At 41.2% G+C, this 26879-nt stretch overlaps 1 protein-coding gene across 10 annotated transcripts in view; it reads left to right on the forward strand.

Annotated features, from left to right (window-relative positions):
* The window catches only part of UNC5D (unc-5 netrin receptor D), a 582780-nt gene that overhangs the window by 330540 nt on the left and 225361 nt on the right, over positions 1-26879 (forward strand). For all 10 annotated transcript variants that reach the window (XM_036894362.2, XM_036894357.2, XM_036894359.2 and 7 more), the window contains exon 3: positions 4935-5078. In XM_036894362.2, coding sequence (XP_036750257.1) covers positions 4935-5078 — 144 coding nt within the window. The remainder of the gene's footprint in view (positions 1-4934; positions 5079-26879) is intronic.

The raw sequence follows: 26879 nt of genomic DNA on the forward strand, positions 1-26879 counted from the left end.
AGTCTCCACTCTGGTAAACTAATATTTTTCTTCCTAAGGAATATCATTTCAGGGATTTCATTGTGTGTGATTTCCTGTTTAAATAACTAGAGTCACTCTGGGGATAAAAGGTTAATGGATTGTGTTGGAAAAAGAGAGAGGAGTAGAAATAAAAATGTATTAAATCTTTAAAGTTTATATCTAAGAACTTAACTGTACTGGTGATGGGGATTTGAATAGAGTATCTCCCAGAAAACCATTAATTCAAAGTTACTATTCACAAATCACCAAGGCACATTTGGAAAGCATATATTTTAGATCACATATCACAGAAATAATCGATCTCTCAAGTGTTCCATTGACAGTGTGTGGGTTTAAAACTCACTTTTGTAGAAACCTTTCCCCCCCGCCCCAGATTTCATTTTGTTCATCTGTGCTTCTTAGAACTGACATATTTTTAAAAGGTTTTCAGAAGAATATTATGAATCCCTTCCATTCTTGTAGCAGGGTATAAAGGCCCTGTCTCTTATGTCTAATTTAACTTTTCTTACTAAAAGTTGGGGACCATTTACTGTCTCATTCCATCCTTAGCAGAGACAGAAAGCAGCTCACTGTTTTATGTAAATGAATAAGAGTTCCTGATATCGATCAGAGATTTATTCTAAACCCAAAATTCTTCACCACTGTCTTTGGACTTTTGCAGGCCTTTCTGTTTATATAACATTCAGGTCTGTGTTTTTTATTTGAAGTGGGAATTATAAGGACCTGGAAAAAACCTGAAGATAGTAGTAGTCAAGAGCACGGGTACCAGTCTTAGGGCGCCTTGTTTGAAAGCTGGCTCTCCATTTGCGAACTTAGGTAGCTGGACTACTTAGCGTTTTTTCTCCCTAGTCTCTTCATGTGTAAAATGAGGGTAATAATTATATCTACCACGTAGAAATGTTGTGAGGGTTAGAGAACCTAATATCCATGACACGCTCAGTTCAGGGCCTGAGGCATAGCAAGCACCACCCAGTCAAGGTTAGCCTTCAAAATGATAAATATAAAATTGCTATACACACACTCACGTGTGTGTGTGTGTGTGTGTGTGTGTATGTGTGTGTGTGTGTGTGTTCAAGGGGCAAGTGACTGGTGATTGTGCTTCAAAAAAAAACAAAACAAATAGAAAATCACAAACTTTTACAATTCCAGAAAGATAAAAGGGCTACTATTATTCACAGGTACATCATTGTCTTTCACAGAGTAACCTTTTACTTCAGAGCTCCTGGTAGCCCTGTGGAAGATGGAAGTCGTTGGCTCTGGGCCCTGACCTCAGGGCATGCTCTCCACACAGGAGGAAGTTTTTTAGTGATGACAGGAATGAGAGAAGTCACTGATTGGGGCAACAGAATTGGAAAGTGACCATGTTTCCCCCAAAGTTGTGAGCATGATGTTGAGTGAGTCCTTCATGTGGTGCCATCTGAATAACCACCCCGGGTCCACATCTGCCTCTGAGGTTCCCTCTCTGTCACCAGACAACACTATCAAGTTAATTTGCTTTCCTCTTCCAGACACCTCTGTGCTTATTAATTCTAATCTCTGGTGTGGAAGAAACTGGAGAGCTTGGGTGTGTTCTTAGTTTCTGTACTTAAGACTGAACTTGTGGTGTTTCTGAGGAATATGTGGAGTGGTTATTATCCAGGGGAAACTGAAGAGTATTCGTCAGGCACACTGCACATTCGAAGGATGACTTTTTTTTTTAATCAAAATACGTTTTAATCTTGTTGCTAGGATGAAGTGGCAAAAGACATTTAGCCCTAATTAAGCATCTACCAGTGAAATGAAATGTGGTTCTACCTTTTAATTATCTACATTTAATTTATTATTTTCAGGAGCTTGTTGGCCTGAAGACATCTAAGGCCTCCCAAGAAATGGAAGCACACAGTTCTGTGAAAATGCTTCCCTGTATCTCAGAGTTGGGAAACTTCAAATACGTGTCAGATTTGCGTGTCCTCAGCAGAACCTTGCCCTAGGTGCTAAGCTAAGCACTGGGTGAGGACAGCACCCTCAAGCTCCAGGTAGAAAGGCACCCACCCCGGGAGCTTTGTCTGCTGCTGTGGTGAGGATAGGTGCCTCTCTTTGTGAGCTGGCGGCTGTCTGAGCTGCCTCCGTCAGAGCACTTGTCACGCCATGTGTCAGGGTGGGTCGAAATGTCTCCGCTTTTAGCTTTGAGGGCAGGAATCATGACCGTCAGCGCCTGGCACTGTGGCTGGAACATACGAGGCATTCAGTACTTTTTATTTTCCCCAATAATGTATGCCACAAACCATCTGATATCTTTGATCTATTTCCTATAGTATGGGAACTGGGGCAAAATAATAACCATAGAATGAAAAATAACATGGTGTTAAGATGAAATAAGGTAATACATGTGATGCCATTAATAAACATAAAGGGCCATAGAAGTGATATGTAACAATATGCTATTCAAAATACAGGTAAGCTTGTTGTTCAAGCATTTGTTTTCTAGGCCCTAACCCTGGACTAGTAGGAGACAAGTGAAATATATTCTCTCATGGAAGCGCGGGACTCGCTTCTTCCAGCCTAATGGGCTGTTTCTGTCTCAGTAGACAGCAGAGTAAGGAGGTTCTATCTCAGAACTAAATTCAGGCATCAGAGAGAGTGAGATACCCAGGCAGACAAGTCCTTCAAAGAAGTCTCTTAAATATGATATGGCTGCTCTTCCTGGGGAGTTTGACTTTTTTTTTTTCTCTCCCAGACAATTGAGCAAGGCCATATCCTACTCCTGAAACCTGTACTAGAATAGTTGTTTGGCCCTTTGTCTGTGGAAAGCTACATAAATCATTCTCTTGGTTCATCCCCAATCATGAACCATGGCAGTGTGGAGATCAAGGCATGGAGTGGGCACAACGCTGAATAAAGTGGCCCAGGGAAAGGGCAGAGGACCTAGGTTTAAGTCCCTTCCTGCCTTTGTGTGGTCTGGGACGTGGAAAGCATCTTACAACAGGAAGAGGGATTCTGACTTCCATTCTTGAATCTAGTTAGTCAGCAAACGATTGCAGGGACATTAAGCTTTGAGGGGTGGTAAGCACTGGAGCCGTGTATCAGATTTCCTCCCTGAGTGCCTATCACCAGGCATACTGACAAGAGCAGCCATAGCAGGATGCCACTGGTGGGTTTTGTGGAAGTGTGGTAATGAGCAATAGATGAAAGGTGTGGGGACAGCTGTTGGAAGGCACCGGGCTGCAGTTGGCATGGCGCTGAATGTTAAATACTCTTTCAGAATTCTTTCTTTCTCTACAGAACAAGTTAGGCTGAGAACTAGAGCCCTTTCATTAGATATCAACCAACCAGAAATAAATGATACTCATTCTTCTTCTCTCACCATTTCCTTCCTCCTGTCTTACACATTTCTGTTCTTTGAATAGGAAAGCATACACCTTCAATTAGCTTGAAAATTCTCTAACTTTTAGTCTCCCAACAGGATTAGCCCTGCTAAGAGTAACTAGTGTTTTCTATCTGATAAATAAGGGGATTACAACAATAACTGCTGTCAGCATTTTTCTCATTTAAACAAATAAAGCTGACAAATGATGAAGTTCTGTGCCTCTCTGTTATGTTTAGTACATGCAGAGCAATTATTCATCTGCTGCCAACATTAGTCTATGTACAAGTAAACCATCCAACAATGTAGAAAGCTTATTAGCATATCAGTCCCATAGTCATATTTTTATAGTCTGTAAGACTCTACTCCATAACAAAGGCTGATGGTTGTAATTTGCACAATAATTTAAAGGGTTGGACTTCTTCCTGCTTATTAGAGTTACACAAGTTATCAGGTACATGCTACTTGTATTTATGAGATGCCATCTTCTATTTGCCTGGCAGTTTTGCTCCCCTGTCCAACTTCCTGTGAACAAGTGAGTTGCCATCTCTTGAGATGCAGAGGTTCATGGCTATCCTTGCAACACTACTGGATGGCCTTCAGCAGAGGGGCATGGGTGGGGGTCTCCTTAACTAAAGCATGCTTTCCTTGTGTGTCTCTCATGTGTGGTTTGGGGTGTGTGTGTGTGTGTGTGTGCATGTGCACACACACTAATGAGGACTGTTGCCTTTCATCCTTGGTTCTCTTTGCAAGGTGACTGTCCTGCCCAAAGAAAGCCTCCTGGTCCTTGGTCAGTGGACCAAGAAAGAACCACCATTAAGAACCAGCAAGAAAACTCTCTATTAGAAGAAGAAGGCAAAGTAATAATAATAATTTTTAAAAAAACATAAAAATGTCAAGGTCTTACTTTTATCCCATTTTGCAGATGTAGCCTGGCTGTGCTTTCTGTAAGTCTCTCCGTTCCTCGCCGCCTCATGCTGTTGCTGCGGGGCCTTCCTGGGCTCTCCTCTCAGGGCTGTGAGGCTGAGTTCAAATGTGTTTGTCATGTTTGTTGTCCAGAACCTGAAAGCCAAGGTTTTGGCCTTCCCTTGGATTCCCAGCCCGTTCACCCATCCCTTGCGTGCCCGCTGTCCCCTTTGTATTGAGCCACGCTGCTGGCATGATTCTGCACACCGCTACTCCGAGGGGTGGGGGCATTTAGAACCACCTGGAACCATGTCTCTGAGGTTGGTGTCTTGAAGTCTTTTTAGCTTCTAGAATCCCAGCAGTTAATTTTAGTGCTACATTCCTCAGGCTAGATTTTACACCCACAAAGTACAAAGTCAAGGTACTGTGAAAGCTGTTGTACTGGATGGAGCCACATAGGTTGGTAATACTTTACACTTGTTCCTTCCAGCTGACTCAGCTGTTGGAATTTAATTAGCTGTAATATATTATTGTCAAAGTAATTAAAACCATGCCTTGATTAAAAAACAGAATTGTTTAATTAACACAAAAAGGGTTGGCTAGCCTTAACTTTGTGGTTGGGAAATACAGTGGCCTCAGTGGATTTGTTCTATCTCCCCATCAGGCTTGAAGGTCCGGGAGGTATTTATCAACGTCACCAGGCAGCAGGTGGAGGACTTCCACGGGCCAGAGGACTATTGGTGCCAGTGTGTGGCATGGAGCCACCTGGGGACCTCCAAGAGCAGGAAGGCCTCCGTGCGCATAGCCTGTGAGTACTTCCTGGGTGACCTTCTTGCCCCGCAGACACCTGAACAAGTGTTCCACAGAGCCGCACATGAGCTTTGCACGTGCCAGGTGCTTCTGCAGAATGAGTATTAGGGGACAGCAAGAAACCATCAGAACTGTCTCTACCTCTGCTCGATTTCCTCTTTGAAAACTGCATTTTAAATGTTTGATAATTTCCTCTTGAGTACAATCAGCAAAATCAGTTTGGCTAAGAGATTCTGCCTAGATTGTCAGAGTGCAGGTGTCTCAACAATGCCAGGAAAAATAGCTCCTCAGAGAAAAGACACCCATACAAATAGATTCTCTGCTGTTCATTACGGATGGCAAAGTCCAAGGGGCAGTGATGGGGAAAGTCGAGCAATGGCTGTTTACTGTACTTTCCAGCAGGTCTCCAAAAAATCAGACATTAAAGATTAGGGAATTTTTATAGCCTACTATTAAAACCTCTTCCCTCTGCATTTTAAGATGTGGAAATGGGTTTTAAAATTAAAACATTTGTTTGCCCAAGTAGGACCAAAAAAAAAAAAAAAATAGATACCCAGGAAAAAAAAGTAGGAAGAAAATTGCTTTTCAGGAGAGTCCAAGATTTCTCTAACATATTTCAGCCTCAGTGATTTTTACCAGCTCTAGCACATGTAGAAATACACAAACTTCCTTTTCACTCCTTTAACGTATCTGCAGCCCACCCATGCCTATTCTCCCCTCCCAACTCCTGGGTCCCCATAAGACCTCCTTTATTATGTCTAAAAACCACTCCAGAAAGAAATTGTGAAATGGAGGGCAGAGGTGGATATTGTGGTTTTATTTAAATTCAGCCTTTTGAGAGTGCCATCAAGACTACAGGACGAGGGGGATTTGTTTGAGGACTCAAGGAGTTCTTCATAGCAGATGTCAGTGGTTTAGGGGTTAAGAATAGGAGTGAACTGCTATTTGCAGAGACATTTATGTTTCTTGGGAAATGAAATCTTCATCTCAAAATATTCATTTCACCTTCATGGTACTGGAGATTGGGAGACCCTTTCCTGCAAGATGACTGGGCCCTGGGAGGCCAAGGAGAAGAGGTCATCTTGTAAGCTGTGCTCTTGATGTAAGAGCCACGGGGAACATTGTCCTATAAGTATTTAGTTAATTTCAGCCAACTACTTTATGACTAAAAAGGAGCAGGTCAGCTGAGGGAGGGAATCCTTTTCATTTTACTGTCCAGTAACATGTCCAGTGTTGGGCTCCATGCATGGCCTTGGCCAGGCTGGCCTGGTATTTGACCCGAGTCAGGGTGAAGCAGATTATCCTCCAGGCTCTGTCCCAAGAAAGGAGAGACCCGCATAGGGGATTTCAGCATGGGTTCCCTCAATTTCCTTCTTCTCAAGGTCCCTTTCCCCCTTCCTTCTCTTCTGCTACTTATCCAAAGCCCACTTGACCTAGTCTGTGAATTACTATGAATAGCATCTCACTAATTCATCCGTTTCCAGTCTCTCTCACCTCCATGCTTGCTCTTTAATTCCTGATTGTCATGCTCCTGCTAGAAACCTCCAGGGGTTTTCTCCTTGCTTACAAAGTTTCGCCAAGAATGGTTGACACCCGCCTTTATTAATTTCCCATACCCCTCCGTGTCCTGCATCCTGTAAGCACTTAGCTGTTCTGCACATCCCATTTGCTTCCTGGGTGTGCACCTTGGCTCCTGCAGTTCCCAGGCTCACACATGTGCCCTGGTGGTTCAGAACCCGACCCTGGGGTCCTGTCAGATTCCAGTTCCAGCGCCACTACTTGGTTTTGTAACGGTGAACCTTTATTCATCTTTATTCATCTCTCTGTGCTTTAATGTCCTCAGTGATGAAAGAGTAAATACTTCATAGAATTATTGCAAGAGTTAGAGTATTGATAAGTGTAAAGTGTTTAAAACTGTATCCAGCACAGAGTTAGCCCTTATCAATCATTAGATATTATTTTATGGCATAGGTCATCCTCCTGTCCACCAGCATCTTCATCAAGAGGATCGCTTCTACTTACATACTTACTGAACTGAACTACAGTTTTAGTGCCGTAGTGATTTTTCTGCAGGTTATAGATGTATGGACTCTAAAAATCCATTCTAGGCCAATGCTAGATATCCAGCTCTCCCGTGCATAAGATCAAAGAATGTAATTAATGGAAAACAAATTTTCTATCATCTCACCCTCTTAAGACTCATCTGATACTTTTATAGTAGTAATCTCACAAATCTCTTCAAGAATTAAAAAAATCATTTATCATTCTTATATACAATATGCATATATGAATATGATAAAGGTGTGGTTTTTAAATTTTAAAAAATCATTAAAGCCTGTATTGTACAATTAATATGATCTCTAATATTTGCAACATATATTTAATTTCTTCCTATGTAGCAAGTGACAGTTTCTTTAATTTATTTAAAATTATTTATGCAAGCCAAGACATACTTTGTCACTAAATATTTCATTTGACTTGGGGACCAGTGTACGTTAAAATGTAAATCGAAATTTAACTATTTTAATAGAAGCAGAATTGGAAGGGGGATAAAACTGCCTTCAGAACCTTTCTTGGAGTTTTTGCTTATAGGAAAAAAAAAAGGCTTTTTAAAAAAAATTAATTAATTAATTTATTATTATTTTTTTATTAGTTTTATTTTGGTATCATTAATCTACAATTACATGAAGGACATTATGTTTACTAGGCTCCCCCCTTCACCAAGTCCCCCCCACATACCCCTTCACAGTCACTGTCCATCAGCGTAGTAAGATGCTGTAAAGTCACTACTTGTCTTCTCTGTGTTGCACAGCCCTCCCCGTGCCCCCACCACACTATACATGTTAATCGTAAGGCCCCCTTTCTTTTTTCCCGCCCTTATCCCTCCCTCCCCACCTATCCTCCCCAGTCCCTTTCCCTTTGGTAACTGTTAAAAGGCTTTTTTTTTCTCTCCTTTCATGTTTTATTGAAGTAAGAGTTTTCTGACTTCCCAGCAAATAACACATTGTACGTGAGAATAGTCTATTCCCAATAAATGAAAATCCAAATTGGATATATTTGTCACTATGTTTCTTCTTTTTAAGATTGATTTTTGAAGTACTAACGGCATCTTAATGTGCTAAATAAGGACTTTGATAAATGAATGTAGCTTATGAATCTGATGACAGTTGTCTTGAGGGGACTTTGCAAAATTATCATTTTTATATTATTCATTAAATTATTGTAGTTCAGCATCAGAGTTCCTTATGCTTCCGACATTTAACCAATGATCCATTAAAAACTGAATAATTTCAAAGCTGCAGCAGGCAGAAGCCTACATGGTGGTCAGGACTGTCCACCGAGGGATGCATGGACTGGACGGGCCTGACCTGATCATGTTTGCCAGTCTCTGCAAGAAATACCAGGAAGCTCACGGGCCTGGTACCACTTAGAGATCATTTGGTTTTTAAGGGGAAACAACAGAAATATAATTACTTTATTTATTTCTGTAACTCATATTTTCATTGAAATGGACCACCCTGGGGTATCAGTCAAATATGCATATCCCTGGTTTCACCCCAGGCCCTCAGGCTCAGGCTGTGGAGGAAGGACCAGGAAAGCTGCATGTGTATGAAGTTTTCTAGGTGATTCCATGATCAAGTAACCTTGGGATCAAGTAGCCTTGTCCATGCATGCAAATCAACTGGGATCCTATTAAAATGCAGATGATTCCATTAAAATGATCCCGTAACTCCAATGTGAGGTCTGAGAGTCTGTGTATTTCCAGGAGTTCCCAGCTGACAGTGTCCACAGGTTTGCAGACCCTACTTCCAGGAGCAAGACCCGAGAAGACTTGAAACACTCTTTAGGAAGCGTTGGTTTGACCCATTCATCCAACTTCACCCTGTAATAGACGAGAAGGTGACATTCAGAAAGGTTGGGTGACTTGGCCAAAGGTCGCCGCACAGACAGACTTGGAAGCAGACCCTGCCTCCTTTCATTCCACCCCGAGTGCTCTTGCTGCTGAGCCACGGAGACTGCTTTCCCTGGAGTGGGCGTTTGACGGCCATCGTAGAAAGACAAGTTCACATGCATTTGAGTGTTTCTTTGAGGAAAATGGTGATTGCTTTCCTATTCTGTTTCTGTGTAAAAGGCATTCCTCCTCACGGTCAGATTACTCCATGTGTATTCATATATATTTTTGCATATTTATAGATATATATATATCTATAAACATGTTTATTATATATGACATATGCATGCATATGCATGTGTGTGTGTGGATATGTAATCACGACACATTATTGTCTTAGTTGCCAAAAAAATAGTATGGGCTTTGTCTCAGTAGCAGAAGTGCCTGTCATCTTAAACTACTGTACTTTCCTTAATAATTCCACATTGTCAGAAAGATGTTGGCTGCCGTCCAACTGCCTGGGGCTGGAAATAGCTGGGGCCCATTTCAAAAGTGATTTTCTAAAGGTACAAATAAATAAATAAAGCCAGCCCACACTCACCCCCACCAAGCTGGCAGAAGGCCGTCTCTAGGGAGCCCCTCCCACAGGCCTTCACGCGCCTGTCTGCTTCAATCAAGCAGGAGGTAGTGGTGCCGCTGTGGCATCTGTTACTTCTGCTGCTGGACAGTTATCAAAACTAGGAATATTCAATTATTCGTAGTTGTTTATTTTCATGTGTGAACATTTGGCTGCTTAGCCACTGTATTTTTTCCCATTTTTGCTCCGCTTCTTCATCTGTTTACAGAGTGTCCTGCCTGTGTCGTTAACCCTCGGTTGGCCAGTTCTCCTGGGCTCTGGGTCCTTCCCCCCATTACTGGAGTTTTGGTTCAGGAGAATATGAGAAACACGTGCCTGTTAGAGTAACAGAGCAAGTTGGCCCCTTGAAAGAAAATAACAGCAGGAAACCGCTGTTTCGTTGATTGTTTTAAGACAAGATCTATAAAATATGCATCCTGAATATAATTTAAATTGGCTGCTTATTTGAAATACTCGTAAAATATCTATGCAGTTGTGCCAAGCATGAATGACGAGCTTAAAGGAGAATCTCATTTAAAAGCTATGAAGCTCCCTACCTAATTTTACAGGCACATAGTAAAAACAGAGTTCTTTTCCTTGGCTTTGTGAAAACTAGAGAAGAGCGGCATCCCGTTAAACCTCAATTGTGGATCTCAGCTTCATGGCTGTGGTAAATAATTTCACTTGCTGAACTGTCAATGCCTGCCCCCTAGCCCCCTGCGTCACTCCTGACTCCAGAATTAAATATAAAGATAAATAAATACAGAAACCTCTGCCTGGTAGTCCACCTTAACCTGCATTTCCAGCCTTCCTTCCATTGCATCCATACAAGTGTGCTGAGCTCCAGTTGAGGTAGTGCAGCTGCGATTCTGGGACGTGGGCCTCCCTGTCTCCTTGATGTGCTCAAGTTCTCCTCCTTGGTGCATATTCTCATCTCAACACTCCCACCTCTTTCCACCTAACTCCTACACCCATGGCCCATCCTGCATGCTGTCTCCTGTAGGAAATCTAGTTTGGCAAATCCCTTTACTGCAAGTAACCTCAGCAGCCTGAGACACCAACTGAGCCACAGAGGAAGACACTCTCTACTGTCCCCAGCTGTGAAACTGATAAAATCTAAAGATCCATCTCTGATTTCTCATAGCATTTGTTTGGTACTTTTCCTATAGTATTTACTATAATTCACCCTGAACCATAGTTATTTTGAAGTTATTTGTGGATTTCCCTTTTTTAAGAGTGTTAACCTGTTTTAAGATTCGACCGTATGACTTTGTCTTGATCTCTGAGCCTCGTACGCAGACTTATAAATCGCCTTTGTATTACACGCGTGTGGCTTGAAAGCAGCCCAGTTAGTGTGAGACACGGTTCTGTGAAAGGGCATTTGTTGGCTGTGTATTACGGTGCCGTGGGGCTGACACGGCGTCTGGCTTCTTAGTGAATCCACAGCTCATCAGGATGTCATTGTAAGGATCCCTTTTGTCCTCCCTGGTTTCTCGCTACTCCTGATAATCTCTATGGCAATAAAGAAGGGGTGAAAGGGAACTCGGAGTAGGTGAGTCCTCAAAGCACACAGCTCTGTGAGTATGTGGCTCTCAAAGAGCCTGAGGCTGCCAGCCCTGCCTATGCTAGTCCCTTCATCCCTTTTTGGACCACGGAATTGATTTAGAGGTTATGGAAAAATATGTTTAGGCTGTTTCTCAGCACTTGGTAGAAACTGCACAAAAGCTGTAAGGCTCCTTCCCCAGCCCTTGCAAGAATGTGGCCAAAGTCAGGAGAAGGTATTCTACTCGGCCAAAGGTTATCTGCTTCTTTAGACTGGAATTAATTCATATGAATATTATTGACAGATATGAGAGGCAGGCCTCCTCGTGAAGCAGTGCTCGGCATCAGAGCATCTAGCTAAGGAAGGGACTGGGGGCTGACATGGGGCCTGCCCTCCACCAGCCCAGATGTGTATGTGGAATGGGGCTGCCACCACCTGAAGGAAGGGGCTGGGCCTTCTTGGCACAGAAGTGCCACACACAAAGGTGCCACACGGGCTTGTGTCAGAACTGGGTATATAATTTGCAGTCCCAAGTACAAAATGAAAACATGGGGCTCTTTGTTCAAAAGTGAAGAGTGTGGAGCCGTCAATGTTAGATCAGTAAGTCAAGCACATCCTCTCCTGTCCCCATGCCCCTGGAGCTGGCAAGGAGTGGCAGTAACTGTGATGACTCAGAGAACCACTTCATATAGGTAGTGTTTATTGAAAAGGGGAATAATTGGGTCTAGACAGGCTAGAGACACATTCAAACAGACTCCAAGCAGAATTGTGAAGGAGACGATTCTGTTTTGCTCCAAAGCCAGAGACAACATCACAGAAACTAAGTTTTAAGAGGGTATTTGGGGTCAAGCTGCCAACTGAAAATGCCCGCTTATGGAACACTCTTCCTGTGGCCCCATTCTCCTATACCCTGTACACAGGCAAGCAGGGGTAAATGGCCGGTGTGATACTCTAGAAGGAATTCCTGCAGGAAGTGGGTAGGCGAGGTATGGACTAGCAGAATTTTTTGTAAATAATTTTTGTTTTGATGTAATTTTAGACTTTCAGAAAAGTTGCAATGTAGTACAAAGAATTCTCTGAAGCCCTTTATAGAGAATCTTCAGATGTTAACATTTTACCAGTTTTGCTTTGGCATTTCCTCTCTTTCTGTGTTTATCTCTGTATTTGTATAAAGACAATTACTGTTTGTTTTCTGACTTGTTGAAGATTAACTTGCAGACATGGTGTCGCCCTTTCCCTTATGAACTCCATGTTTAAAACAATAACTGTGGTTTAATTATCCAGAAATTGACATTAATATAATACTGTAATCTAGAGACCTTATTCATATCTCATCAGTTGTCCAGAGGTCTCTTGAGCCTTCCTTAATCCAGGTAATTCCTCGGTCTTCCTTAACCGTTCACGATGCTGAGTTTTTGAAGTGTAAAGGTCAGTTATTTTTTGTAATGTACTTCAATTTAAACATTTAAAAAGGAAACAGCAGTCACCGAAATGGGGCTCCCACTGGCCACATCTGGGACAGTTTGAGCATCAAAATAAATGATCACAAAGGATTATAACTCATTAAATAAGAATCCATAAATCCATACTGATATTTTGAAAAATAAACGAATGAAGGAATCTGTAAAAAAAGGGGCAAAGGGAGAGCTTTTCCTTATAGTAGAATAAATGAATAAATGTAGGACTGATGAAAACAGAAAATCATTCTTCAGCCCCTACCCTAATATTAATTTGGATGCTGAAACTAGTGCATGAAGGTTTCAGGTGTTAAGTAAACAGGATGTTTATGTTTACATACTCCAAAGAAGCATCTCTCCACAGATACTTAATAATCAATCACAAAGGGGAAAATCCTGCCTGGCACCCTTTCCTCAAGTGGTCAGTCCTGGCGCCACCAGTACTAGACCAAGGCTCTGTGCGTGCCTCCTGTTGTGATGGCCTCAGTAGACGGCGTCACTTTAGCGATAGGCCTCCCAGAAATATCTAACCTATATTTAACTATAGGGAAATACTGCATGAACCTAAATTGAGGAGCATTTTACATAACAGGTCATTTTTAACTACACACATCTCTTGAAATGCCAGGCTCGTGTGGTGAACTGCTGGGCTGCTCTGGAGATAGAAGAAGCCGCAAGATAGACATGGTACATGATTCTGCGGCGTCAGTTATATTCCCCCTATACGTCGGCGAAATACAAGCATGAATGTGTTGCGGAGTACAGTGAAAAATTTTCCTGAATTGTAAAGATGCCACTTGAAACTTTAAAGCCATGTTTCTATGCCACATCGTTTTAGGCTCCGCCCCCCTAACACAGTGGGGATATGGATTCACTCTCCTCAGCCTGTAGGGGCAGCTCAGCACCAAGTGTGGGAAACACTGAATTAAAGAGATTATGATTCTCTGAACAGAGTAGAATGATTTGTACAGAATTGGTATAAATTGTGCTACTCTAGCTTAACATGCACAATTGAGTATATCAACCCCAAAGATGAGAGCTACTAGGTTAGAAGCATATTACTTTGCGATGAATCCTACTGTGGATGATGAAAATAATTTCCCCAAATAATATTCCTTCGTGCTATTTATTGCCAACTGTTATTTCACCAAGGAGAATTTGCAGAAATACGGCCACCACCTTTTTAGGAAATAACAGCTTAATTCAATCTGCCATTCTTGTGGTAAAAATAAACCTTAAACTTGTTGGAAAAGGGCCATGTCTATAAAAACCTCTGTGAGAGTTTATCAGGGAAGAGGATCCAGATTTCATTTCTTCTCTCCTTTTCTCAAATAAAGACACCTTAGGACAGATAATGCAAACAGCTATTAAGCAAAAAAAAAACTAAAACAAACTTAACCTTAGTTAATCTGTGAGGACTCTTTCAGCCTGGTAATATTATTCTTAAATTGGTTTCACATTCCTCTTCCAGGAAAAGGCCAAAGGGTGCATTCTAGAAATTTGCTAAGTGGCAAAGGAATGCTAACTAAGGTGTGAAAGGGTTAGCAATACAAGAATAATTAAGTATCTATTGTGTTCTATGTAAAATGATAAATAAAACTCCATATCATCCTTTGAAGAGTTTATGGTCTAGTGAGGGGATATACTTATAAATAAGTATATTCAATGGGAGCATGTTTGATGATAAGCAAAGTGTGTTTTTGGAGCCCATAAGAGGGACAATTTGCTGATCCTCAAGACCTAAGATATCTAAGACCCACTTCCTGAGTTAATACCTGAGCTAATTCCTAAGGAAGAAAGATAGTTAACAATTTAAAGAACACATGATCAGCTTCAGGGAAGAACTTGAGTGAAAGCGCAGAAAGATGGAACAGTACTAAAACTATCTGGGAAAACGAAGAGATGGGGCCACCAGGGAGGAGTTGGTCAGATTATGGAGGGCGTTTGAATCCTCTGCTGGGAGTGAGAATTCCTCCAGGATGTGGTCTGGGGTGATTGAAGTGCATGCAGAGCAGCGATGGAGTCTTGTTTCCTTAGCCCCTGACACTCCCATTCATTCCAACCAGAACGATTTAAGGGGAACAAGACTCAGGTGCAGAAGTTTGTGCCAATCCCTGAGACTATAAATAACCTGGATTTTTACAGCAATGGCATAGATTAAAGAGGAAGGGACAAATTTGAGGTTCCAGGAAGGTGAGATTACCAAGAGTCTGTGGCTGTTTGGGTGTAGGTCTGAGGGGGGAAGTAAGGTAGGAGTTTAGGGATTCCTCGAGTTTGGGGACTTCCTTGGTTTCTGGCTTAAGTGACTGAACTGATGGTATGATTCCACTAATTGAGATTAAGATTAGAAGACACCAGTGTGGGGAGCAAGCTTCCGAGTTCAGTTTTTGATCACGTTATGTGTGAAATACCCATGGAATATTTGATGGACTGTTTTCATCGTGTTGTGTTATGTGTGCATCTAAAGCCCAGAATCAGCAGCAGACATACAGAACTGAGAGTCGTTGGCAAATGGGTTGTAGTTGGGATGGTCGATCTCCATCGAGAGGATGGGAGGAGCAGAGTTTTATCAGAATTACTAAAGGTGGTTTTCCATAGACCGCATTCTCCGTCTACTCCCCAGCACCACAACTGCTGGTGAGGAGAGAGCAAGCAATGGGCCACCTAAATTCTGTAAATGGTCAAGGAGTGGACAGAGGACCACTGTGAAGATCTAAGGGGGAAGAAGGTGAAGAGGCCCCAGGACACCAAAGAGGGGTTGGAGATCTTTTGAAGGAACAAATGGTCACTAGCGTCATTGTGGTCAAAAGTTTCAGAAGTGAGAAGGGTCAGCGTGATTTGATAACACGGAAGCTCCCATGGACCTGGGCAGAGCAGTGCACTGAGAGAGGGTGACAGGAGATCATGGTGCGTCCAGGAATCAGCCAGAGATGAGAAAGCAGAGAGGGTGTGAATGACCCTCTCTAAAAATTTGACCAAAGAGAGAAAAACTAGAACAGGAGCTGGAGTTAACTATTTGAGGAATAGATGGTGAGTTTAAAACAACCACAAAGATGAATGGGTTGACGTTTCAAAAACTTATCAAGAAGGACTAAGAGCAGCAGAAAGAATGAAGAAACAAAGGTCAGAAAGCCGGGTTTGAGTTCTGGGCTCAACCAGAATCAGCTTTGCACTCTATGCTGCTGTTTCCCAAGAGCTAATGCATATAAGCATCCCATGGGGAGCTCTTAAAAACCAAGATTCCTGCGTCCTGAGACCTACAGAGTCACAGCTCTGGGGTGGGGGCCCAGGCATGCTCTGTGATTCTGCTGTCTTCTGCTTTTTCTCCTCACTGTCATGATTCACTATCCTGTGCAGATTTTCCTCCTCTTCCCACCTCTGAGTACTTTAGGTCTCCATCATGAAGCCTCTCCTCCCCTCTCCTGAATTCGCAGACCCGCCCTGGGTGAAGTCTTTCATTCCGTGGCTTTCGGTGCTGTCTCTGTGTCAGCCGCTCTCAGCCCTGACCCTGCATCTCCTCTCCCAGGCTACCTGGGAGGTCCGCGTGGGAACCCAGGAGCCATCCTGTACATAATATAAGCCAAAGCTTGCATTTTCCTCCTTCAGCGCTGCTGCAAACCTGTGGCTGTTCCCAGTCTTTCCCGGTTCGTTCACATCCCACCCAGTGGTGAGCCTGCCAGCTCAACGTCCGGAACGTCCCTGAACCTGCCCTTCTGTCCATCTGGTACAGATGATTGTTACTTCTCTGCTGTGATAGCATCCTTACAGCTTCCACCTTTCCATCTTAAAATCCGTTCTGCACACAGCAGCCCGGATGCTTCTTTTTCTTTTTAAATACAAACCAGATCCTGCCAGTCCCCGTGGCTAACTTCTTGCACTGACTTTCCAAACTCTCCGATCCTGACCCCCAGGGAATTAACGAGTGTCTCTTACTTTCCCTCCCACACCAGTGCCACCTCACTGTCCCAGCCACTGTGACTTCTTTTCTTAAATGCCACGAGTGTCCCTATTTCAGAGCCCTTACCGTTCCCTTTTCCTGGAAAGCATCCCCCCCGACCTCTGAGCGATGGACTTGCCCTTGTCAGCTTTCATTTCATCTGCATTATCTCCTATATATCTCCTATATATATATATATAACTCTTTATAAGGTTTAACCTTAAATACGGATTTTGCTGCCAGAAAGGGCAACGACGTCTGGCTTATGTGACCTCTCTCAGATCCTTCCTGTTGAGGCAAGACTGATTTAAAGTGAGGCGAAGTGCAGTCTACCTTCCCTCCACTCGGTTGCTGTGTGGGGCCACGCTGCAGATGGTCGGTGGGGCATTTCAGCATTTACCTGCTCAGGACACTGGCCACATCCTGTCCTAATCAACCTTCCTGGCCTCAGGGAGACCAGCAATGGGGAGAGAATCAAAGAGCTAATGATTCAGGTTAGAAGAAAAAAATGTATTTCTTCCTGCCGCTGGGTTGGCGTTTTCTTTCTGACTTTCTCCTCTCCTTTTATTTTCCTCCCCATCTCTCGGCAGTACTAGTACTGAATTGTAATGAGATGGTGAGGGTTGAAAGCTTCAGATTATTTTTCAGTCATTTCTTTTTAAGTGCACTGCTGGTTCCCATCCGTCTGGTTTCCTGTGGCGGGCTGGCAAGGCCCAGCAAAGTCAGGAGTGATTCTCGCGTCTGTGCCCTTCTTCAAGCTCCGTCCCAGCCGCTGCGGAGGGCAGCGCGCATTGTCGCTTGAGGATGCTGAGCTCCGGGTGAGCTCCGGCGCTACCTGTAGGGGAGGTGACCATCACGGGCAGAGAATTCTGACAGTAGAAAGCTGAGCAGCGTTCCCTTGCTATGCACTTCTTGAGACCTGAGCAGCCTCGTCTAGTCAGTGGTTCCTAGGACTGCACTTCTTTTTTCTCCATTAAGAGCACTTTGGTTCAGTGGCTATTTCTGCCATTCACCTAAGATTCACTATTCCCATTAGCCCAGCAAGGAGAGCAAGTACTTCTCTCAGACATTCGGAATGTGGAACTTATTTTGTTGCTGTAGTGTTTAGTGGAACATGATGTAGAGATACAAAATAGGAGTTATTAGCTTTAATTTGGTTTAATGCCTTAAAAACAAGGGAGCCAAGAATTACTATATTTTTGCTGACTACCTTGTCCCTTCTGAAGGTTGTTGAGATCGGCTATGTAGGTCAAACCGCAGCTGTCCTCTACATATTGACACAGCCAAAGCAATGCAGTCAATATACAGAAAGGGCCTTCTATGGAATTTGGAGACAAAAGTCAACCTCAGAAGTCCTTCTGCAGGCACAGTTCTCTTCATGGAGTCCCACCCGTATTGCTTGACTGAGGGAAGTGGTGCTGAGTGGCTTCTTAAGCAGAGGTGGCTGTGCTGTGTACCACAGATGCCCACTGTCATGTCCCTTGGACCAAGAACGTCCCCCAGCGCAGGTCGGCTGCGTGGGAGTACACCAGCTTGAAAGACTCACTCAAGGAGGATTAAAGTGACTATATGCTTATAGATTCGTGCTCTTCTGAGTATGACTTGTTCCTGACGGAGCATCAGCAGTTGGCAGTGGTGATCTAAAAGAAAAGACAAAGCGGCAGACAGAGGGGGCTCTCAGGTATCAGAAGCCATGAGTAATTGCAGCAGCAGATAAGCAGGCCATTGATAAGCAGGGCCATTAAGACAGCATCGGGCAAGAGCACAGTGGTTAGGAGGACCCTGGGGACAGAGGCAACGTCTGTGCTTGAAGAACTAGGAAATGACCCAATTCGTAGAAGCACACCAGCTCTCCATCCCCTTGACTTGGCCAGGCTACAGTGTAAGACCTCCTCATGTGTGATCCTTGTTCTTTCTTCAGGCCTGGTTTGTGGAAGAGACTGAATACAATGGAATGTATTGAGCTGAGACTAGCTCAACAGAGGGTAGGTTAAGTGAGCGCTCAAAGCATTTGGTAAAACTGCAGCTGTTTGCACCCACCATGGTGTGTCCCTGCTGCTGGATACACCTTAGCAACACCACTGTTGCCTGACAAACTATGCTGCTTGTTGTGAAAGGGATAATGACATTCAGTGCTAGATATAAAACAATTTATTGATACCTGCAGTTTAACAACAGAGGAATTGCAGAGCACAGCAGATCTCACAAAGCCCCAAAGTTACTGGGTGGCCCTGAGAGCAGCCTTGAGAAGCTAAGGCAGGCAGACCCCAGCATCGGCCAAACGCCTTGCTGTCCCAGTAAACAGAGCTTAATTATTGCCTGGCACCATGGTGGTCGGGGGAACATGCAACTATGGCCAGAGGAATCCCTCCGTGATCACTGCAAGATTTACTCAGCAAGAATTAAGCCTACAATCTTCATAAATCTTAAGAAAGTGAAATCTACATGTGGAATTGTGCTTTAGGGACAGTTGTCCATCAAGGAGACACAGTAAAATCGGAACTAGAAGATGCACAGCAAAGACATGAAATGACAGAGAGAAGCAGCCTGGCATCAGGGTGCATCAGCAGGCAACCTGCAGAATCCATAGGTTCTAAGCACGGCAGAGGGTTGAAGCCAGGCTGCCTGGAGAAGCATATACAATTTGCCAAACACAAGGAGACCATCACCAAGCAAAGAACTGACCTGACAGGAAGCCTTTTATGTGCTCCCTTTGGGAACTAGAGTTAGAAGCTGACTTCTCAGGCCGTAACCATCTAGGGGCAGAGGATTGCAGAACCAAACGGGGGCACCAGGCCTTGACATTCATTTCTCTGGCATCCATCTGTTGTGCATTTAAACCAGCCCTTTTATTACAACAAATGATCTCTATTTGGCTAAGTTACAAACTCCTTTTATGTATGACAAATGTGGTTTGTTGGTCCTTCAGACAACTGTGGTGGGAAAGCTTCAAGGCTGATGGGGTACCAGCGTACCCGGACACTAATGGGACACTGTGACATCCTCTTGCCATCTTAACAAATGACTATGGCTATGATGATTTAAAAAAAAAATGACTCTGAATTTTCACTGGATGATTTGGTTTGAATGAATAAATTATTTTTACTTCATTGCATTAACTGGCAGAACATTGAATGAGCCGATAACTCCCCAGTGTTGCTGAGCTGCAAAGAACTATTATTTGGAATTGAATTTGTATTGATTTTCTTGCGCTACAATGACTTTTCCAACATCGTAGCATGAGAGGAAAATGAGAAAAGGCCAAATAGGGCATGGGGTGAGGAATGGGAGGCTGCCTCTGGCCATGGCCCAGCCCCAGATGGACACTGTATTGGCAGCTGCTGACTCCGGATGATCCTGTTGCTGATGGTATGATTTACAGGTTAGCTGAGCACCCAGCTTCATGGCCTTCCCTTCCCCTTCACTTCTGCTTGTTTGTTTGCAGTTATCTGGGGCCTTGTTGGCATTCTGCTGTGGAAGTGAACAGGGCAGGGCGGTGGGGTCAAGGAACACCGCAGACAGGGTACCGCTCCGAGCTGGCCGTGCTAATGTCTGTTGGTGTCATTCAGATACACACACACACTGAAGATGAGCGTGAGTACGTGTTACTTTAACATCATTGTAATACATCTATCCATGCTTTTGCTTTTCCTAGTCAACTGTTGGAGAGTTGGTTGGATATTATCACTTTATCATAATCAGATGCATTGAAATGGAAACTCATTCACTTATTCATTAATTCAACAAATATTTACTAAGTGACTACTTAATAAATACACCCTTCCAGGTACTAAAGGCAAGGCAGCGAACAGAAGAGTTGAAAAATGTTGTCCTTGTGTGCACAAATTAAGGAAGACTATATTTTAGAATCACTAAAGATTGCAAAATATAGTCCTCCTCCTTTCTCTAAGAGATATGGTAGGAGTGAAACATGATATAATGAAGTGAAACAAAATGTCCTTCTTCCCTAGCTTTTGATTCAGTTTGGTCTAGTTTAGAGAATCTTGACAGCTCATAGGAAAGAGGGGTTTTTTTTGGACGTAATTTTTTTCTGGCTATAAAAATAGCCCATGTTCATCACAGAAATTTAGGGAAGTGTAAAAACAGATGAAGAAGATTAATATACTCATAATCATCCAGTAGCAAAGCTTTGAAATGTTGAGTGATTTATCTAGAGGGCTTTTCCTATAACATACATAGTGATCCATACCAGTTGCTATTTTAAAATTTTAAAATCTTCAATATTGATATGTATGTATGCAGTTTGGTTCAATTCCCTTATACAAAACCACATGAGAAGTATGATTTTTCTTCATGACTGTGTGAGCATAATTATAAGTGAGATCAGAAGGTGGAAATCTATTTATATTCCACCCTCTCAATATATATGAATAGAAGACCAAGTCTAATAAAAGAGTGTCCTTATGTGATGTGATAACTTACGGAAAGAGAGGTAGCCAGGCAAGTATTTTGCAGAGACTTGCAAGAAAGAATCAAGTGAGCATGTATTGGGGTGGAGGGGAAGGGTTGAGTTTAAACCCAGGAAGAACCTGACTGAAATAGTAAATGAGGTATAATTTATATTATGCTGGTTTGTGAGATGTTCTGTCTCTGCTTACCTATAACTTGCTCTGAGAAACTTTTCCTGGAATCAGCAAATGAAGAGAGGTCTTACTGTGATATATTTTTATGGTACCTTTTCTCTCTCTGTCTCATCACTCAGACTTGCCCTCTTCCTTACTAGTGTAAAGTCCATCCTCCTTGCTAGAGCATGGGCTATGGGAGGGTCAGAATGGTCTATATCAAGTTCAGACATGTTGGCACAGTGTTTAGCCCACAATCAGCAGCAGGAGTGAATGAAGGAGATGGTTGCACATTTACCAAAAACCTGAAGGAAAATTAAGAGAAGCTTTGAGTGCAGATATACCTACTTCCATTTGGAAGTAGAATCATTCTAAAAAAATAGAATTGGAAGAGGCCAGTTCTTACATATTTTAAAAATATATAAAAGATAAAGATCATTCACTACATACCATTTTATCTTATTTAGCAATTTCCTCATTTATTTGCAATTCTAAATTCTTGTTGAGCTTTCTTAATGTCTACATAATATTCCATCATATGAACGTATGAAAAGAGGTTAACCGCACCTATATCATTGAATATTTAGAGTATCAGCAGTTGTTCAGCATTTTAAGTGATAATTTGGGCAACATATATTTTTCTATGTAACTCTCTAATCATTCTTTTAGAAAATTTTAGAAGTGGAATTACAGAATCATACAAGTGAACTTCAAAAAAATATTTTTATTGAGATAGAATTTATAATACCTTGCAACTAATTTACCTATTTAAAGTGTACAATTCAGTTTTTTTTCTAATGTTCTCAGAGTTGTGCCACCTCCTTCCCACACCATCCCCAGCAGCCCTATGCCATCATGAGTCTAGTTTCTGGTTCTATGGACTTACCTATTCTGGATATTTCATATAAATGGAATCATACAACACATAGTCTTTTGTGTCTGGCTTCTTTGACCTAGCATAGTTTTAAGATTCGTCCATGTTGTAGCATGTAATGTACTCATTTCTTTATATTGACAAATAATATTCCATAGTATGGATATACCACATACTGTTTATTCATTCATTGATAATGAAAATATAAATGAACTTTGTAGTTCAGTAAATATTATAGTTTGCTCTTTATGTCAACCCATTTTTGCTTGTAGCAGTGTTGAAGACTATCTAGTTCTCCATACTCTTCCCAACATTTAAAATTATTATTTAAAACAAAGACTGGAAGAGTAAAGAGACATATTGGTACTTTTTAAATGGACATTTCTTTAATAATTAGTGATATCAGCCTTTCTAAGTATCTTTATTAGTCATTGACTGTCTTCTTCTGTGAATTCTATGTAAATGTTTCTTTGCCATTTTTATTTTAGAGTAATTATTCTTCTCACTTTGCTTCAAAAGGGCCCTTTATATGTTAAGGCTGTTAAGCCTCTACCAATACATATTTTGCTCATAATTTTACAGATAAAAACAATTCTAATTTTGATAAACCAGTATGTGTCAATCATCTTCCTTCAATTTCAGACTTAGAAAGGCCTTCCCTGTGCTAACATTCAGTAAGTATTTTAGTTGTGGTATAGTTTTGTGTACAAGATATTTTTGTTAAAAGGGGATTTATTTTGGTATAAAGTAAGACATAGATTTAACTGTATGTTGTTCTCCAAAAGGGCATCTGAAGCCTTTTTCCACTTAATTTACATATCACTTCTGTCATATAAAACTGTTCTTCTTGTGTGAGTGTTTTTGAAACATGCTGCAACTTATAACTAATTTGAATATCTGAGTTATGACCAAGCCACAACCCTGTTCATCCTTATGGCTTTATAATAGGACTTTGTAATATTTGTGACCTTTATTAAGCCATATAAATCACCCCAGTGCTCTTATGAGGATTTTACTTCTTATTTAATCCTCACAAAAACAATATGTACTAGAAATTAGTATCCTCATTTTACAGATGAAGAAACTGAGGCAAAGAGAGAAAAAGATACGAGGTGCTATATAGGAAGTAGCAGACCCTGAATCCAAGCAGCAACTACCCCTTCCTTACTCAGCGGTGTGCAATACCACCTCGTGGAATTCTGGAACATATGAGCCAGCAGTTTAAATCTTTGCTGTTAGTTATCATGCAAGTTGATGATATGTTATGCTTGTCTCTTTCCAGAGTCTTTTGATAATTGCATGAATATTTTAGCTACATTATAAGAAGTATTTAGGTCTTAACATTTTAAGCAGCTTCTGTTGCCAACTGTCAGACTTTTAAAAAACCACACCTCCAAATAATTCATTACTCTGAGTGTCTTCCATGAGTGAGGTTATTTTAAAACGTCATGTTTTCAGGAAACGTATGAGGCTGATGACAATTTTTGTGCCTGTCATATCTGATACTGTATTGTTGTTAGTTTGCTCATGAATAACCATAATTATTGGGAAATAAAAAATTAGTACCCATGCTTTTTTTTCTCAAAAACAAAAGCAAAACCATGAATTTGATTAATTATACTCTGCTGTATGCTAATAAAGGAGAAAATACTAGTACTCATAGCCTGGGTTTTGTTCCACTTTAATTCTTTTTTTAAATTTTTGTTTATCCAGCTTTATTGAGAGTTACACATTTGATAAATGACATTGTGTCACAAGCGTTGAGTTGTACAGTGTGAGGATTTGATATGTTTGTATTGTGAGATGATTACCACAGTAAGGTTACTTAGCACCTCCATCACCTCACATAATTGCTTTGTGTGTTTCTGGTTTCATTTTGTTTTAGTGAAAACATACATAAAATTTACTCTTAGTAACTTTCCACTATACAATCAGTATTGTTAACTACAGTCACCATGCTTTATATTAGGTCCCCAGAACTTACTCATCTGATAACTGGAAGTTTTAACCTTGGACCCCAGTCACTTTCCAGCCCCCTGACAACCACCAGTCCACTCCTTGTTTCTGAAAGCTTGGCTATTTTGTATCCCACATATAAGTGAGATCATATGGCATTTTTCTTTCTCTGATGTATTTTATTTAGTATAATGCCCTCAGGGTCCACCTGTACTGTAGCAAATGACAGGATTTGGTTCCTTTTATAAATCTGCATGATATTCCATTTGTATATGTACCATGTTTTCTTTATCTGTTCATCCATGGGTTGTTCTCATGTCTTTGTGAATAATGCTGCAGTGAATAAAGGAGTGCAGATATCTCTTCAAGGTAGTGATTTTATTTCCTTCAGAGACAGACCCAGGAATGGGATTGCCAGATCATATTGTAGTTCTATTTTTAATTTTTTGAGGAATCTCCATTACTTCTTCTGAGTTGCTGTATCAGTTATATTTTGAAGATTAGCCCCTTACCAGATATGTGGCTTGCAAATATTTTCTGCCATTCCATAGGTTGCCTTTACACTTTGTTGATTGTTTCTTTCACCACACAGAAACTTTTCAATTTGAGGTGGTTCTGCTTACTTAGTTTTTGCTTTTGTTGCTTATGCTTTTGGTCTCATATTAAAAAATTGTTGTCAAGACCAATGTCAAAGAGCTTTTTCCATTTTTCCTTTTACCTTAGAAGAGTTTCCTTCAAGTTTTATAGTTTCAGGTCTTATATCTAGTCTTTAATCCATTTCAAGTTAGTTTCTGTGAGTGGTGTGAGATGAAAGTCCAATTTCATTCTTTTGCATATGAACGTCCAGCAAATAAGTGACTCCCTTGTCAAATATTAGTTAACTATATATGTGAAAGTTCATTTCTGGGCTCTTGATTTGGTTTCACTGATTTGTGTGTCTGTTTTTTATGCTGATACTATACTGTTTTGCTTACTGTAGCTTTGTTGTATAGTCTGAAACCAGGAAGTGTGATGATTCCAGCTTTCTTATTCTTTCTCAAGTTTGCTTTGGCTCTTTAGGGTCTTTTTTGGTTCCATGCAAGTTTTAGAATTTTTTTTTTCTATTTCTGTGAAATATGACTTTAGGATTTTGATAGGGGTTGTATTTAATCTATAGGTGGCTTTGGTTAATATGAACATTTTAACGATATTATTTTTTCCAATCCATGAAATTGCTAGTTACTTCTTCTGTTTATTTACTGCAAAGAAACTTACTATTTTCATAATTCTCTTAATTTTGCTAAAAATCCAAATTTTCAACTGTGATGTATCTACAATCTTTTTTTTCCTTTTAAAAACCATCTTGCCTTTTGTCCAGTGAGCTCTTTTGCAAGCTCAAATCTTTTTTCAGCTCAGAATTGTTGTTACTATTAAATTATTGTTCATTTTCCTATCAGTGTTTTGCCTCCTAAAATTCCTGTTGTGTTTAATATTGTGTCCTTCTCATCCTTTTATTTATTTCTTCCTCCTTTGACAAGTTCATTATCAGTTTATAATTTTCCTCTTAGCGTGTTCTTTCATTATATATTTAAGGAGGACACATCCTGTATCAGATGTTCAATAGGCACTGGCAATTTAAGGGTGAACATCTCAGACATAAAGCCCACCTTCATAAAGCTGATGATCTAGTGAGAAAAACAGGAAGTAATCAATAGGGCTCTACATGAGGCAATGTCTTAGACTGTATTTTGTGGTTAACAAGCTATCATCTCCCCATTTCTGAAACCACTGGTCTATAATTTGTGAAGCTGGGTCTGGGACTCCCTTGCCAGATCCTGGCTCTCTTAAGGTTCTACCAGTAGTGGGTGCCAGAGGAAACTGGACAGTGAAAGAACAAGAGAGTCCACTTCTTCCTTTTCTATCCCTCTTGGCATCAACCCAGCAGAGTTCCTTTGTCTTGGAAATGGCAGATACTTCTTGCTGCCAGCTTGTTTTTCAAATACTTGCTGAACCAGCTTCATTTAGTCCCCTCCAAGATGCCAGCAGCCATCTGCTTGGCAGTCCTTCTCACAAGTCTGGGTCTTGACTCCTTGGGTCCCTTTTCCAAGTTCTAAGATACTAGCACCAATGCCTTGTCCTTGGGCATTTGAGCCGTCTGTAAGGTTCAGAGCTCTATGATGCCCATCTCATCCCTTGGTTCCCCTCTCCCCCATTCGTAGGGTACGATCTGCTTCTACCAGTTTACCTTTTACCTTTTTAGTCTTTCAATTTTTACATTAATATTTTCTGTCAAAACGACTGGTGTGTTTTCTGTGTTCCTACCTGGATTCTGACTGATAAACCTGTCTTCTGTTTCACTAGTTCAGTTTTCTGCATTATTCAGTATGTTGTTTACCATCTCCTTGGTAAATATATTTCTAATTCAGCATTAATTTTCTTTTTTTTTCTGCATAGTGGCAGTTTTCTTGATTTCAGATGTTATACTATTTATAACTCCCTACTCTAGATTCTCAGTTGCTATTTCCTTTTGATTTTAAAGAACTTAAATTAGAAGTTATTTTAAAAAATGCCTCTTGTTTCTTGTCTTAGAGGAAGCCATTTAATTTAAGTACTATGGTTTGTTTCCTTCATTTGTAGTATAGTTCTTTTTATATGGCTGGGGATGTCTTCCCTATTTCAAATTGCATAGGTTCCCATAAAGATCTTTTAAGCCTTGAAACTAACATAGGTAATACAATGTTTAGTTTGCCAATTCAGAAACTAATTAGGTTATGTGCCCTATGGTAGGGATCATAGGTAGAGATGGAAATATTTAACTCTCAGGCTAAGAATCTATTTCCATAATTTTTAGTATATGCAGTAGTTGGTGGAATATGGTGTGTTAGTCCTCCTTGGGAGTCCAGTTCCCTGACCACCTACTTCATTGCTTTTAATACTTAATCTTTGTATTTCCACATTGAGG

This window comes from Manis pentadactyla, chromosome 7 (assembly GCF_030020395.1).
Source record: "Manis pentadactyla isolate mManPen7 chromosome 7, mManPen7.hap1, whole genome shotgun sequence".
Taxonomy (NCBI): Eukaryota; Metazoa; Chordata; class Mammalia; order Pholidota; family Manidae; genus Manis; species Manis pentadactyla.